The sequence below is a fragment of the Pan troglodytes genome, chromosome 16 (genome assembly GCF_028858775.2).
Source record: "Pan troglodytes isolate AG18354 chromosome 16, NHGRI_mPanTro3-v2.0_pri, whole genome shotgun sequence".
In the NCBI taxonomy this organism is placed as follows: Eukaryota; Metazoa; Chordata; class Mammalia; order Primates; family Hominidae; genus Pan; species Pan troglodytes.
Window position 1 is genome coordinate 22706568 of NC_072414.2, and position 15845 is coordinate 22722412.

Sequence of the window (15845 nt, forward strand, 5' to 3'; positions counted from 1 at the left end):
GAGGTGGTCGGCCACATGTAGGTGTGTGTGTGTGTGTGTGTGTGTGTATATGTATATGGGTATTTGTAGATATTTCTAGAACAGGGCAGGGGCATACCACAGAGGGGGGCACAAGTTTTCAGCAACAGTCACACCTGGATGTGTCAGCTCACCGCAACAATAGACTAAGTCACAGATGAAGGGGGCTGCCTTTGGGGCTGGGGGAGCCACTGCCAAGTCACAGAACAGCCGCCCAGCCAGGCTTGGAAAGGGAAGTCTCTGAGAAGAGGAGGAATCTGTTTAGAGGTCAAAGGGGGGCCTGGGGCTCTCAGGATGGGATGGACTTGCCTGACCTGATTGGCTGGCAGTTGGAGAGAAAGCAGAGAGAAGACAGGAGAGAGAAAAGCGAGCATATCATCTCACACCAGTTAGAATGGCAATCATTAAAAAGTCAGGAAACAACAGGTGCTGGAGAGGATGTGGAGAAATAGGAACACTTTTACACTGTTGGTGGGACTGTAAACTAGTTCAACCACTGTGGAAGTCAGTGTGGCGATTCCTCAGGGATCTAGAACTAGAAATACCATTTGACCCAGCCATCCCATTACTGGGTATATACCCAAAGGACTATAAATCATGCTGCTATAAAGACACATGCACACGTATGTTTATTGCGGTACTATTCACAATAGCAAAGACTTGGAACCAAACCAAATGTCCAACGATGATAGACTGGATTAAGAAAATGTGGCACATATACACCATGAAATACTATGCAGCCATAAAAATGATGAGTTCATGCCCTTTGTAGGGACATGGATGAAATTGGAAATCATCATTCTCAGTAAACTATCGCAAGAACAAAAAACCAAACACCGCATATTCTCACTCATAGGTGGGAATTGAACAATGAGAACACATGGACACAGGAAGGGGAACATCACACTCTGGGGACTGTTGTGGGGTGGGGGGAGGGGGGAGGGATAGCACTGGGAGATATACCCAATGCTAGATGACGATTTAGTGGGTGCAGCGCACCAGCATGGCACATGTATACATCTGTAACTAACCTGCATATTGTGCACATGTACCCTAAAACTTAAAGTATAATAATAAAAAAAAAAAAAGAAAAGCGAGCAGAGAGCTGGTGAGGCAAGTGCAGAGCACAGGTGTGCCACAGCAGCTGTGCGAGGGCCAAGGAGTAAAGGGCGCATGTGCGGGTGTGGCAAGGTTCCTGGAAAAGTGGGGCTGGAAGGGAAAGGGGAGGAAGACAGAGGGAGGAGCCGGAGTTTCACAGGTAGTGCCTGGGGGCTGTGGCAGCCCTCCCCACCCCACACGCGCTGGCCTCTTCCACGGCACCCAGTGCACCCACTGTTAAGACTGATGCTCAGCCCCTTTGGGCTTCCCTCTTCTCTAGTCACCCTGTCTTCCAACCCACTTGTCCAGGGCCACCTCTCGCCTTGGGGAGCCCAACACAACAGCCACCAGGCCTGATAGAGAAGGAACACTGCTTGAACCAGGATGATGAAGCTAAAAGGGATGGATGGGTGGAGTGATCGCCGGAGCCCCCTCTGGGGGGTCAGAAAGCCCAGGAACCCTTGAAGGGTCCCTGGGGGAGGAAAGGAGGGCATGCAGCTGGATGCCACTGGCTATAGACTTATAAGTCTAAGAGGGGAGCCTCAGCTTGTTGGGGGTTGCAGGTCGGATAGGTGAGGCTGGGCCCTTCCCGCTGGGAAAAGCAGAAGAGGGAGAGTCCATGGCAGGGGAGGTGGGTGGGCTTGTGGGGCGGAGGTCAGCCGGGCCAGCAGGCACTGTGGTCCCCTTGGCTGAATAGCAGAGGTGACCTCTAGGAGCAACACTCCAAGGTGCGTGAGCCTGCTGGCCGGCAATAGTGCTTCAGCGGGGGCCAGGGACCCTGCCTTCAGTCACACGCTAGCAGCTATGATGGTACCTGGGAGGGAGGGAAGGGGCCTGTGTTTCCTGCCTGGCCTGTGAGGTGTGTTGTGGGTTGACCATGTGTATGGGACTCTCAAGGTTTTATCCTATCTCACCACTGCATTGCCGACAGATAGAGGAGGTGGGACTCTGACTATCACCCCTGCTCTGCAGTGGATTTGGCTCTCAGCACTCCCAGGCTGGGAGCTGGATGCCCTGCCCTGGCAGCATGACTCAGGCTGCCCAACAGGTGCGGTGTGCCCAGGAGGACTATCCTAGGACTCTGGCCGCCCCAGAGTACAGCCCCACACACAACCCCCTCTAAGCTCTCAGCCCTTACACCATAAACCATGAGCTCTGTGACGGCTCCAGGGAGCACCCATGTCTACCAGCTTGGGCACGGAGCCTGTTCCAAGAGTCCCCAGGCTCAGCCATGGGGGCTGGGGGGCTTTGGGGCCGTGGGAGCCAGCCTTGGTACCTGCATCCGGCAAGGACGCTCTGCACCTGCAGGCAGGAGTTGTCCACGGGCCCCCATGTGCGTGCTGATGGTGGTCGTGTTGATGTCGCCGATGATGCCGAGTGCCTCCTTCAGCACGTGGTACATGCGCAGCATCTCGTCGCGCCACTGTGCCTGCTCTGCCGACTCTTCCATCAGCGTTTTCTGGTCCCCACGTGAGTACAGGTTGGACAGCAGCTCCGAGAAGATGAACTCCTTGGTCTGAGAGTGGGCAAAGAGGGAAGGAGGTTGGGACCTGATGCCTTTGCTGCCCTGGCCTCCTGCCGGGCCCTGCTGGGACTGTGTGCTGGACTTGGAGCCCTGAGTATGGCTTTTCAGACGTGGCTTCTACACCGCTTAGACTCAAAGATCTGCCTCCCCACCGCCCTTTTCTCACTCAGATAGGGACACTGAGGTCCAAAGGAAAAGTCACCTGTCCAAGGTCACACATCTGGGAGGGGACCCAGGACCTATCATGCCACCAGGACACCGGTCTACTCAGTTTCTTAAAAATGTTTTTTGGAGATAGGATCTTGCTCTGTCGCTAGGCTGGAGGACAGCGGGCGAGATCACCACTCACTGTAGCCTCAACTTCTTGGGCTCAAAGTGATCCTCCAATGTCAGCCTGTCGAGTAGCTAGGACTATAGGTACGTGCCACCACCAAGCCCAGCTATTTTTAAAATTTTAGTGTAGAGACCAGTTCTCACTATGTTGCCCAAGCTGGTCTCGAACTCCTGGGCTCAAGCTATCCTCTTGCCTTGGCCTCCCAAAGTGCTGGGATTACAGACATGGGCCACTGTCCCCAGTCCCACGTTATATTTCTATGAGACAGCTCTGGTCTGGACTGTGCCTCCCTCCCTGGACCTGGTCCCATAGGGCTGGTCAGCATCTCCCCCAGGCCAACATGGCCACCTGCATCCCCAGTGCCACAGGAGCCCCCTGCCCCTATGAGGCGGTGAATGCACATTGTTGATCATGACGGGCATGATGGTCTTGGGCATGACACCAACCATGAGGTCCCACACAGTCTTGTTGACAATGGCCATGTAGGAGTCCACAAGGTTCTGGGTGGTTTCCATTTGCCGCTCCAGCTGTGGGTCCATGGAGTGCATGAAACTGTCGGAGCCATTCTCCTCAGCCTTGCTGTCCTGTCATGGAGAACACAGTGGCATCAGGGTGGCCAGGCCATGCAGCCAGGCTCCAGGAATCCCTAGGATCTCAGCACCTCCAAGGGTACCTGGAACATTGAGGCACAGAGAAAAACAACTGGCGTGAACATGCACCGAGCTCCCCACACGCTCTAGACAGTTTCAGGTCTCTGCCTCTCAGGACCCCAGACTCCCCTGATTCAGTCTCCTCTTAGTTCTGACTCTAGTGCCCAGAATCTGCCTCAAGTTACCAATCCAGAAATTGGAAAAAAACATCTCCAGGTCCCCTGTTGGAGACCTGGCCAGAGCTTGTGCCAGGCTGCAGACGCCTGGCAGGGGGCAAGAAAGGGGCATACTCACTTTCCCCTTGTCCTGGGAGGCCCATGCACCAACACTGCCACCGCCCCGCCACCAGGGAACACGGCAAAGTAGACACACACAGAGAGGAAAACGGGAAGGGTTGAGTGAACCTGGGACACTGCACCCCAACTTTAACGTGTTGTGGAATTCAGTTAGCTAATATTTTATTGAGGATTTTTGCATCAATATTCATCAGTGGTATTGGCCTGTAGTTTTCTTTTTTGGTCTGTGTGTTTGATTTTGTTATCAGGGTAATGCTAGCCCTGTAGAATGAGTTTGCAAGTATTCCCTCCTTCTCTATTTTTGGAATCATTTGGGTAAGGTTGGTATTAGTTCTTCTTTAAATGTTTGCTAGAATTCAGCAGTGAATCATCAGGTCCCAGGCTTTTCTTTGCTGGGAGACTTTTTATTACCACTTTGATCCCATTATTTGTTATTGGTTTGTTCAGGTTTTGGGTTTCATCATGGTTCAATCTTGGTAGGTTAGATGTGTCTGGAAATTTATCCATTTTTGGTAGGTTTTCCTATTTATTTGCACATAGTTGCTGACCACTAGTGATCCTTTGAGGTTTTTTTTCTTTTTTTTTTTTTTTGATATGGAGTCTTGGTCTGTCGCCCAGGCTGGAGTGCAGTGGCGCGATCTCAGCTCACTGCAAGCTCTGCCTCCCGGTTTCACGCCATTCTCCTCCCTCAGCCTCCCAAGTAGCTGGGACTACAGGCGTCCGCCACCACGCCCTGCTAATTTTTTGTATTTTTTTCGTAGAGAGGGGGTTTTACCGTGTTAGCCAGGATGGTCCTATCTCCTGACCTCCTGATCCGCCCGCCTTAGCCTCCCAAAGTGGTGGGATTACAGGCGTGAGCCACGCCCCCTTGGGACAGGGACACACACACACACACACACACACACACACACACACAGAGCTGGTGGTTGTGCCGCCCAGTCGCGAGTGTGAGGAAGGGACCAGATCGGTCGGGCAGAAAGGTGCTGGGTCAAGAGAGGAGGGGGCAGCCGGTAGCGCGGGCACGCCGGGTGCGCGCGGGGCGCGCCGGGTTGAGGGGTGAGGGGTAAGAGGTGAGGGGCGACGAGGACCGGGGCGGGGTAGGGGCAGCCCTTTCCCAGGCGGTAGCGGGGGCAGTGGTGCTGTTGCCCTTTTAAACTGCGGCTTGACGGGAGCCGCGCCTCCTGTCGGTGCAGTCGGTTATAAAGGGAGCAGCCCCGCAGGCTGCCACATAGCTCCCGCCAAGTCCTCGGTGCCCCTTGCCATTTTCCAGCCGCGCTCCCACGAGGGTCACGGCGGCGGGGAGAGGTGGAGCCGCGAGAGCTCGGCCGGGGGCCCCGCCTGGTGGTCGCGGCCATGACAGCGGCTCGGGACAGGCTCCTTTTCCGCGCCCCTCCCGCCGGAGGTGAGGGGAAGATGTCCATGTCAGGGTTCAAGGCCAGACTGAAGTTGCTGGCCTCTATCTTCCAGGAGAACCAGGAGCCACAGCCGCGGCTCACGCCCCACCGCAACATTAAGGTGAGTCGCCGGGTGGCGGCCTGGCGGGGCAGGGCGAGGGCGGAAAGGGGGTGCCCAGAGTCCCTGGAGAAAGGGGAAGCTGCCCCAGAGAGGCCGCGGTTCCCCGCCCCTTTCTCCCGCAACTGGCCCACCCGGCAAGGCAGAGGCTTGGGTGGGAGAAGGCGGAGGGCGCGTCTCTCCAACTCCTAGCGCGGAGCTGGCTTGGGGGCTGCTGGCCCCTCTCGGCCCCTGTCGCTGCGCCTCGAGGTGGGAGCCCGCGGCTGCGGGAGCCCTCTTGGGACCCATGGTCGCCCTCAGTCAGCCCACCTGCTCTCGGGACCGCGACAGGGCGGGGCAGGGCGGCTCCCGCGTTGTTGGAGCCCAGGCGGGGAAGGGGAAAGGCCTTTAAGATTTTCGGTTTTTTGGCCGGGCGTAGTGGCTCACGCCTGTAATCCCAGCATTTTGGAAGGCCAACCGGGCTGATCACTTGAGGTCGGGAGTTGGAGACCAGCCTGGCCAACATGGTGAAACCCGTCTCTACTAAAAAATAGAAAAAGTAGCCGGTCGTGTTGGCAGGCGACTTAATCCCAGCTATTTGGGAGGCAGAGGCAGGAGAATCGTTTGAACCCGGGAGGCGGAGGTTGCAGTGAGCTGAGATCGAGCCATTGCACTCAAACCTGGGGGAGAAGAGCGAGACTTCTCTCTCTCTCTCTCAAAAAAAAGTTTTCTTTCTTTTTTTCTTTTTGTTGAGACAGAGTCTCACTCACTCTGTCGCCCAGGCTGGAGTGCAGTGGCGCGATCTCGGCTTACTGCAGCCTACCTCTCTTGACAGTCCACTGGTTAAAGCGATTCTCCTGCGTCAGCCTCCCGAGTAGCTGAGATTACAGGCGCCCGCCACCACGCCTGGCTAACTTTTGTGTTTTTAGTAGAGACGGATTTTTTAGTAGAGACGCGGTTTCACCATGTTAGCCAGCATGGTCTTGATCTCCTGACCTCATGATCCACCCGCCTCAGCCTCCCAAAGTGCTGGGATTACAGGCGTCAGCCACCGCGCCCGGCCTCTGTTTTGTTTTATACATGTAATATATTCACAAGTATCTTTACGAAGTGATTTTGATACTCTTTTGTCTTCTCCCTAGAATCTCTTTGTTCTGTAATAATTTTTTCTTAGTTTATATTGATCTTATTTTCCTTTTTAAAGCCTTTCCTTACATATCTATTCTATGTTGCTTATCATTTATAGTTTTTTTATTTTTTTATTTTTTATTTTTTTTGAGAGGGAGTCTCGCTCTGTTACCCAGGCTGGAGTGCAGTGGTGCAATCTGGGCTCACTGCAAGCTCCGCCTCCCAGGTTCACGCCATTCTCCTGCCTCAGCCTACTGAGTAGCTGGGACTACAGGCGCCAGCCACCACGCCCCAACAATTTTTTGTATTTTTTAGTAGAGACGGGGTTTCACCGTGTTAGCCAGGATGGTCTCGATCTCCTGACCTCATGATCTGGCCACCTTGGCCTCCCAAAGTGCTGGGATTACCGGCGTGAGCCACCGTGCCCAGCCCTGATTCTATATTATAGTGAGTTGTACAATTATTTCATTATATGTTACAATGTAATAATAATAGAAATAAAATGCACAATAAATGTAATATCCTTGAATCATCCCAAAATCATCTCCCCCAACCTTGTCTGTGGAAAAATTGTCTTCTGCAAAACTGGCTCCTGATGCCAAAAAGTTTGGGGACTGCTGGCATAAGTGGTCTCATATAGTAGTTGTCCTTTTGTACCTGGCTTATTTCACTTAGCATAATGTCTTTAACGTTCATCCATGTTGTAGCATGTGCCAGAATTTCATTTGTTTTTAAGGCTGAATAATATTCCCTTGTATGTATTTAATATGCCTTGTTATCTTTTCCTCTGTTGATGAATACTTGGGTTGCATCCACCTGTTGGCTATTGTGAATAGTTTTGCATTGCCTGTCTTTCTCATGATCGCCATCCTATTTAACATCTAGCAGGTGTGAAATTCCGTTGATTGAGTGATTGATTGAGACAGGGTCTGACTCTGTCGCCCAGTCTGGAGTGCAGTGGCATGATCTTGGCTCACTGCAACCTCCATCTCCCAGGCTCAAGCAATTCTTCTGCCTCAGCCTTCCAAGTAGCTGGGATTATAGGCATGCACCACTACCAGCTGGCTAATTTTTGTATTTTTAGTAGAGATGGGGTTTCACCATGTTGGCCAGGCTGGTCTCGAACTCCTGACCTGAAATGATCCACCTGTCTCCGCCTCCCAAAGTATTTGGATTACATGTGTGAGCCACTGCGCCCAGCTAGTAGGTGTGAATTTCTATGTCTTAGTGGTTTTGATTTGCATTTACCTGATGGCAAATGATGTTGAGTATCTTTTCATGTGTTTATTGGCCATTTGTCTGTTTTTTTGGGGAAATACTTATTCCAAAATTTAACTTATTTTTAACTGGGTTATGTATCTCTTTGTTATTTAGCTGTAAGAATTTTTTACGTATTCTAGATAGGAGTTATAACAACTTTCTTCCTTTTTCTGGATTGTCTTTTTTCTTTCTTGATGGTGTCCTTTGAAGCAGAAAGATTTTAATTTTTGATATAGTCCAATTTATCTTTTTTCATTTGTGTTTTTTTGCTCCTTGTGCTTTTGGTGTAATATCTAAAAAAACATTGCTACTCCAAGGTCACAAAGGTTTCTGCCTATGTTTTTTTCTATGAGTTTTATAGTTTATCAATATCTCTTATGTTGAGCTCTTTTATCCATTTGAATTAATTTTTGCATGCGGCATGAAGTAGGGGGGTATAGCTTCATTGTTTTGCACCTAGACATCCAGTTATCTCAGAACTATCTGTTGAAAAGCTTATTCTTTCCCCATTGAATTTTCTTGGAATGCTTATCGAAGATCAATTGACTGTATATGTGAAAGTTTATTTCTGGATTCTATTCTTTTATCTGTTCATCTGTCCTTATACCAGTAGCACACTCTTGATTACTGTAGCTGTTTAGTAAGCTTTGAAATCAGAAAGTATGAATCCTCCAGAAAGTTTTTTAAGGTGGGTTTGGCTGTTCTGGGTCACTTGCATTTCCATGTGAATTTTAAGATCAGCTTGTCAGTTTCTGCAAAGGAGCCAGCTGGGATTTTAATCACAGTCGCATTGAATATGTAGATCAACTTAGAAAGTACTGCCATTTTAACAATATTAAGTTTTCCTCCATGAACACAGGATGTATTTGTACTTATTTAGGTCTTCCTTTAATTTCTTTCAATCATAGTTGTGTTGAATGCAGACCTACTTTGAATTAATTCTAAGTTATTTTTATGCTACTTATTGGTTGACAAATATAATTGCTTTTAGTTTTTAACTGTAGTTTTGATGTAATGTGAACTGTATTTGGACCACGTGAAGCTTATTTCTGCTTTGAAATTTAGTATAAATGGGTTATAATAAAATCTGACTGTGCTAATTTTTTGGTTATGTGAAATAGAAAATCAATGTAAATTTAAAAATTTATTCTGGGCTGGGCGCAGTGGCTCACAACTGTAATCCAAGCACTGTGGGAGGCTGAGGAGGGCAGATCACAAGGTCAGGAGATCGAGACCATCCTGGCTAACACAGTGAAACCCCATCTCTACTAAAAATACAAAAAATTAGCCGGGTGTGGTGGTGGGCACCTGTAGTCCCAGCTACTTGAGAGGCTGAGGCAGGAGAATGGTGTGAACCTGGGAGGCGGAGGTTGTGGTGAGCCGAGATCACGCCACTGCACTCCAGCCTGGGCGACAGTTAGACTCCGTCTCAAAAAAAAAAAAAAAAAAAAAATTCATTCTGAAATGCGATAGATGTTGAAGCTCTTCTGGCAGATGGTTATAAAGAGGAATATATAATCATTCTATTGAGAAAATATAATCAATAATGTGAATACCTAAGGTAGTTTATTTTACATATATATCTCGGTATTTATTTATTTTTGAGACAGAGCCTCACTCTTGTCACCCAGGGTGGAGTGGAGTGGCATGATCATGGCTCATTGCAGCCTCAACTTCTTGGGCTTAGGTGCTTATCTCATCTCAGCCTCCTGAGTAGCTGCGACTACAGGTGTGCGCCACCATGCATGGCTAATTTTTTGTATTTTTAGTAGAGGTTTCCCCATGTTGTCCAGGCTGGTCTGAAACTCCTGGACTCAAGTGATCTGCCCGCCTCGGCCTCCCAAAGAGCTGGGATTACAGATGTGAGCCACTGTGTTGGCCTCATGTTTTATAATTTTTAAATGATACTTTTTATTCTATTACAAAACATATATAATTGTAAAAAACTTGTAAAATATAAAAGAGGACAAAGACAATAGAAAATTTATTTACAATGTAATTCCCCAGTAAACACTGATTACATTTTTTTTTTTTTTTAGAGCCTGTTGCTCAGGCTGGAGTGCAGTGGCACCATCATAGTTCACTGTAACCTCATACATCTCATACATTTTGATATTACTACTTCTGGTTTTGTACATAATGTGTTCACTTTGAAGCAAGAGAGTATAATTTTATAACGATTATTTTCATTTAATGATCATGATCTCATTGCAATTATTGATCATTTAGTTTATTCCTGAACATTTTGTTTTATATATTTTTGCTATTGTGAGTGGGATATTTGTTATGACTTGGCATTTGTGCCTACACTCAATTTACCTATAGGAAACTAATTTTTGCACACAATTTTTTTAATTGGTGCAGTGGCACAATCTCAACTCACTGCAACCTCCGCCTCCCAGGTTCAGGTGATTCTCCTGCCTCAGCCTCCTGAGTAGCTGGGATTACAGGCACATGCCACCACACCCAGCTAATTTTTGTATTTTTAGTAGAGACAGTGTTTCACCATGTTGGTCAGGCTGGTCTTGAACTCCTGACCGCGTGATCCGCCCGCCTCAGCCTCCCAAAGTGCTGGGATTACAGGCTTGAGCCACCGTGCCCGGCCTCGGCCTCTTTGTGTGTTTTCGTATATCTTTCATCTGAGTTGCAAGGGGCACCTTGGGTTTCCAGGAATTTTCTTAGCTAACTCTGTTCCTTTATCTATGACCCTTCCTCACTAGTTTTGGATAATTTATTTTCCTTCTTCCTTACTTCACTGATTTACTTTTCTATTTTATTTAGTTTGCTAGTCATTGTTTCTTTTAAGGTTCTTAAGCATAAATCCTTTTTTTTTTTTCTGATGGGAAATACTGGGGCATAGCACTAGGAATACAAATTATGTTTAAATAGAGCACAAAGAACCATCTCAAAGGAATAACTGATGGTGAATGTCTGGTGATTGATTTTATTATGTATCATCTCTAATGAGGCTTAATAAATAATTGAGGTTTAACACTTAGGTAACCGGTCTGTATTTAAGTCTGAAAATTTTTGTATGTTACAGTTTCAACTTCACATTGAATATTCTGTAAAGCAGAAATAAATTGATCAGCATTCTATGAATGAAAAATAAAGCCATGGGTCGGGTGCAGTGGCTCACACCTATAATCCCAGCACTTTGGGAGGCCGAGGCAGGTGGATCACCTGAGGCCAGGAGTTCGAGACCAGCCTGGCCAACGTGGTGAAACCTCGTCCCAGCTACTGGAGAGGCTGAGGCAGGAGAATGACTTTAACCCAGGAGACGGAGGTTGTGGTGAGCTGAGATCGCGCCACTGCACTCTAGCCTGGTGACAGAGCAAGACTCAGTCTCAAAAAAAAAAAAAAAAAAAATAGCTGGGCATGGTGGTGCACACCCGTAATTCCACTACTTGGGAGGCTGAGGCAGGAGAATCACTTGAACCCAGGAGGCAGAGGTTGCAGTGAGCCAGGGTTGCACCACTGCCCTCCAGCCTGTGTGACAGACTGAGACTCCATCCCTAAAAAAAAAAAAAAAAAACAAAAAAACAAAAAACAAAAACCATGCTGGTAATCGAAAAAGCAGTTTGCCTCATCACAGTTTAGAACATTGAATTGTAAAGATCTTTTTTGTAGTCCTAGCCAGTTTTAATGGTAACATGAGCAATTCAGTTACTTTCTCAGAGTTTTATATTTTTATCTGTAAAATGGAAATTATGGTACCTACAGTTTAGGATTTTTGTGAAAATCAAGTGAGACTGCAAGTGTCTTGAATAGCAGTTGAAGTACATTGATATAGGTGATATTTTACAGTGGTGTCTTCCTCAGCATCTTATTAGTTCAGTGTTTTAAAGCTCTATATTAGTCACAGAAACAAAGTCAAATTTTTGTTCTCATTTCAGATTACAAGTGGACACCTGAGTCAGCAGGACCTGGAATCCCAGATGAGAGAGCTTATCTACACGACTCAGATCTTGTTGTCACCCCCATTATTGACAATCCAAAGGTGCAGAAAGCACTCTGACAAGTGAGTTGTAGACTTTACTGAGATCTGAAATCTGCATAAGATTTTCATTCAGAATATTATTTACTGTCTAATCTTTCCTGTTTCTCTTGTCTGCTTCTGTTTCATTTGTGCTGCATGTCTGCATTTCCAGCTCCCGCTCTGTCTGCAACCCTTTCCTCTGCCTTCGCTTCCACTTCACTGGAGTTCTAAGTTTTCTCCCCTCTGTTTTGAATGAGTCAGCTCTGCTTCTCACTACTGCTTTCTTCCACATGCCACGGAGGGGTTGCCAGCCTCTTGACCTCAGACCTTAGCTCTCAGTCCCATCGTTTCTCCATCTGCACTAATGTGAATCACTCTATGTATTCTAGTCTCTGATGTGTTTTGAAGGCAGAAGCAGTCAGAGGGCACTGCTCACCAGGCTGGGCTGGGCAGGCAGATCACACGGAAGCCCTGCCCTGTCACAGGTTGTTAGGACTGCAGGGGAGACGGTGGGGAGACACTATGGGAACTTGAGGAGTCATGGTTCACAATGTACTTCTAAACCACTGTGAGTTTTTTTGCTTCTTGTCTTTTGGAATATAATACTTTATTGCTGGGGGATAATGAGTATTTACTTTAAAAAACAGATGCATTTCTAAGTCCCTCTGTTTTGTCTTGACTTCCAGCTCCCCAACATACTCACATTCCACTACTTATTCTCTATTTTAACTTTACTGCTTCTTTTACTTTTTTTTAGTTTTACTTTTATTTTTTATTTTTTTGAGACAGAGTCTTGCTCTGTCATACAGGCTGGAGTGCAATGACGCGATTTTGGCTCACTGCAAGCTCCGCCTCCCAGGTTCATGTCATTCTCCTGCCTCAGCCTCCCAAGTAGCTGGGACTACAGGCGCCCGCCACCACGCCCTGCTAATTTTTTGTATTTTTAGTAGAGACAGGGTTTCACCATGTTAGCCAGGATGGTCTCGATCTCCTGACCTTGTGATCCACCCACCTTGGCCTCTCAAAGTGCAGGGATTACAGGCGTGAGCCACCACACCTGGCCTTCTTTTTCTTTTTTAAATATCTTTTTCTGTATTAATTCATGACCGTTTTTTTCTTATCTCATTGGGAACATTAGTGTGGTTTAGAAAAATGTAAGGGTTCTTGGATTCATGTTTATTTTCTAGATAGACAGCATTTTATATAGATGATTTAGCTATTTTTCATAATGGAGCTAATTCTTTTTGTGAGTTCATATGTCTGGCAGTGTAACTTTATTATGCTAAGTTTGATGTGCATTGGCGCATTTTCAAAATGGGCTTTCTAGAACAATTGGTGATATCTTTCCCAGGGGTGTCCAGTCTTTTGGCTTCCCTGGGCCACACTGGAAGAAGAATTGTCTTGGGCCACACATAAAATACACTAACAGTAGCTGATGAACTAAAAACCCAACAAAAAAAAATTGCCAAAAAATTCTTACAATGTTTTAAGAGAGTTTATGAATTTGTGTTGGGCCATATTCAAAGCCGTCTTGGGCCGCATGCAGCCCACGGGCTGCGGGTTGGACAAGCTTGCTTTACACAATATTCTGTGTTTCCTTTTTTCCTCTTATAACCATATTTGATAGTTTATGGGAAGCCTTCATCAGTGGGAATTTTTGTGTTTAACTTTTAATTCTAAACTACTTTTAGTCTTAGAGAAAAGATTAAAAAATAGTTGAGAACTCCTGTATACCTTTTGCCCAGCTGCTCTTAATGTTCACATCTTATAGGTCTATAGTATAGTTAGCAAAACCTGGGAATTAACGTTGGCATAGTGTTAGTCAGGCGGGATAATCCTTACCTGTTCCTCCTTTTGGAGGGCAGTAGAATGTGGTAGTTGGAGTTGCATGATACTTGATTCATATCTCTGTGTAATGATGGCATGCAATACCCTGATTGCTCCTTTCGAATTCTTCCTGAAAAGGGAAAAATAAAACATGAGTATAGTGCTGTTAACTACCAAATGCATTTGAATTTTACCGGTTGCCTCTAATGTCCTTTTTTTTTTTTGTTCCAGGATCCCACATTACAGTTAGTTGTTATGCCTCCTTAGTCTCATATAGTCTGTCCTAGTTTTTCACGGTTTTGTCAGAATTTCTCAGACTTTGCTTGTCTTTCATGACCTTGACAGTTTGTCTTTTGTTTTGTTTTGTTTTTTGTCACCCAGGCTGGAGTGTAGTGGCGCGATCTCAGCTCACTGCAACCTCTGCCGACCGGGTTCAAGCTATTCTCCTGCCTCAGCCTCCTGAGTAGCTAGGATTACAGGTACCTGCCACTGCAGCTGGCTAAGTTTTGTAGTTTTAGTAGAGATGGGGTTTTACCATGTTGGCCAGGCTGGTCTTGAACTCCTGACCTCATGATCCACCTGCCTAGGCCTCCCAAAGTGCTGGGATTACAGGCGTGAGCCACGGCGCCTGGCTTTTGTATGTTTTTGTAATACATGTTATAAAACGTATGACTCAAGTCCTTGACACTTTGAAGAGTAACTGGTTGGGTGTTTTGAAGAATGTCCCTTAATTTAGGTTTGTCTAAGGGTTTCTCATGATTCGAATGAGATTATGAATTTGGATTATGAGATTAGATTGAGAATATGCATTTTAGTAAGAATGCTACAGTAAATACAGTAATGCTGGTTACTTAATTAGTAAAGGTTTTAAAAATATTACATATAGAAGTTTTGCAGAAGTTAGGTATAGAAACGATGGTTGAATTTTTAATTAAAAGTCTCAAGATGCAGTATCTGGCTGTCCTAAGCTCATGGATCCAACTACGTGGTTTCTTCACATTTCTCAGATAAATTATGCACTTTCCAATTCATGCTATTATGGCTTCCTTGAATGGTGTCTTCTCCGATATAACCATAAAGTTCTAGCCATCCTTCAAGACCTCAACCCACCTTCTACCTCTTCTGTAAACCCAGTGCCAATTATATCAAGTAAAGTGCTTGCTGTATTCTCTAAACTACTATTTACAAAAAAAATTCTTTCTGTCCAGGGTTTTGTCTGTAGTTATGTCCTGCCTCTTTTGAATTGTGAAATATTTTCTTGTTTATCAAATGTTTGTCTCATCTTCCCAACCAGAAAGTCAGCTCGCTGAAAATAGGATTGTGTCTTTTATATCTTTGTATCCCCCTTAGCACTTGACATAGAGCCTTACCTTGGCAGGTAAGCAATAGATATTTGTTGAAAGACTGAATTTCTAATTAGAGGTAAATTACCTAAAAAGTAAGCCAGGATGGGGTGAATTTTTTCTTTGAAGCTTTATTTTCTTACAGATATCAATTGAAATGATTTTAAAAAATAAATTATTATCTATATATGTATGTTTTAATCTGAAAAGGCATCATTCTTATTGTTTTTGGTAACAAATTTTACACATTCTTTTTTTGTCCTCATTGATTTATTATCTGATATAAGGGACATATAAGGAGACAGATATCCATCTTTAAAATTGCCTCAAAAGTTTTTTTTTTTTTTTTAACCACAGATAATGAAACAACCACCATCGGTTAAATTTGATGCAAAAATATTGCATCTACCATCATTTTCAGGTAGGATCATAAAGGAGTTATCGAACATGTAGACTGTCTGTATACAGATACGAATATGAAATTTATTCACAAATGGAATATTTGTATGTGAATAACTAAATTTATTTTGTCTTGACAATTGGTTATATTCTTGGGTCAGTGTTATGTGAATTGTAAATAATCTGTAATTCATTTGTGCCAGCTGTTGACATTTCTCAGCTGAGTCTGGGCTGCCCTGTCCTCTTGTGTGTGGGGAGGTTCCTGTAGATCTGGGCGAGTTTTCCTGTAGAGTGGGTGGGGGGGCCTCCTCCCTTCCATTCATAGAGCAGGTTGAATTTCCACCATTTATGGCAGGTGTAGGTGCACAGGGTTGGGGACAACAAGGAAGGATTGGGATTCTATTGGCGGGACCAGGACATTTGAGAACGGGACTAGGTGGTTCATGACTGTGGAGATGGTGTGGAAGTGAAGATACTTAAGGGATAATTATTACATT

The 15845-nt window shown here is 45.8% G+C and overlaps 1 protein-coding gene, 1 long non-coding RNA gene and 1 other non-coding gene across 4 annotated transcripts in view; 2 read left to right on the forward strand and 1 right to left on the reverse strand.

The window, feature by feature from the left end:
- Positions 1-628: 628 nt before the first annotated feature.
- LOC129137124 (dynamin-1-like) lies at positions 629-4955 on the reverse strand. Of its 2 annotated transcripts, none has more exons than XM_063794066.1 (3): positions 3920-4955; positions 3422-3559; positions 629-2632 (listed from the first exon to the last, which is right to left on the reverse strand). In XM_063794066.1, exons 2-3 carry the CDS (start codon positions 3521-3523, stop codon positions 2342-2344), a joined length of 393 nt encoding a protein of 130 aa, XP_063650136.1. In that variant the 5' UTR covers positions 3524-3559; positions 3920-4955; the 3' UTR covers positions 629-2341. The 2 variants fall into 2 exon arrangements, with proteins under 2 accessions (XP_063650136.1, XP_063650137.1); XM_063794067.1 differs by having other exon boundaries at positions 4697-4944.
- Positions 4956-5159: 204 nt separating this feature from the next.
- The window catches only part of LOC134808435 (uncharacterized), a 28105-nt gene continuing 17419 nt past the window's right edge, over positions 5160-15845 (forward strand). Inside the window, exons 1-2 of the long non-coding RNA XR_010151343.1 lie at positions 5160-5436; positions 11697-11821. This is a non-coding gene — a long non-coding RNA (uncharacterized LOC134808435). The remainder of the gene's footprint in view (positions 5437-11696; positions 11822-15845) is intronic.
- Positions 13599-13731, forward strand: LOC112205660 (U8 small nucleolar RNA). Its single transcript, XR_002939758.1, has one exon. It is a non-coding gene; the product is annotated as a U8 small nucleolar RNA (small nucleolar RNA).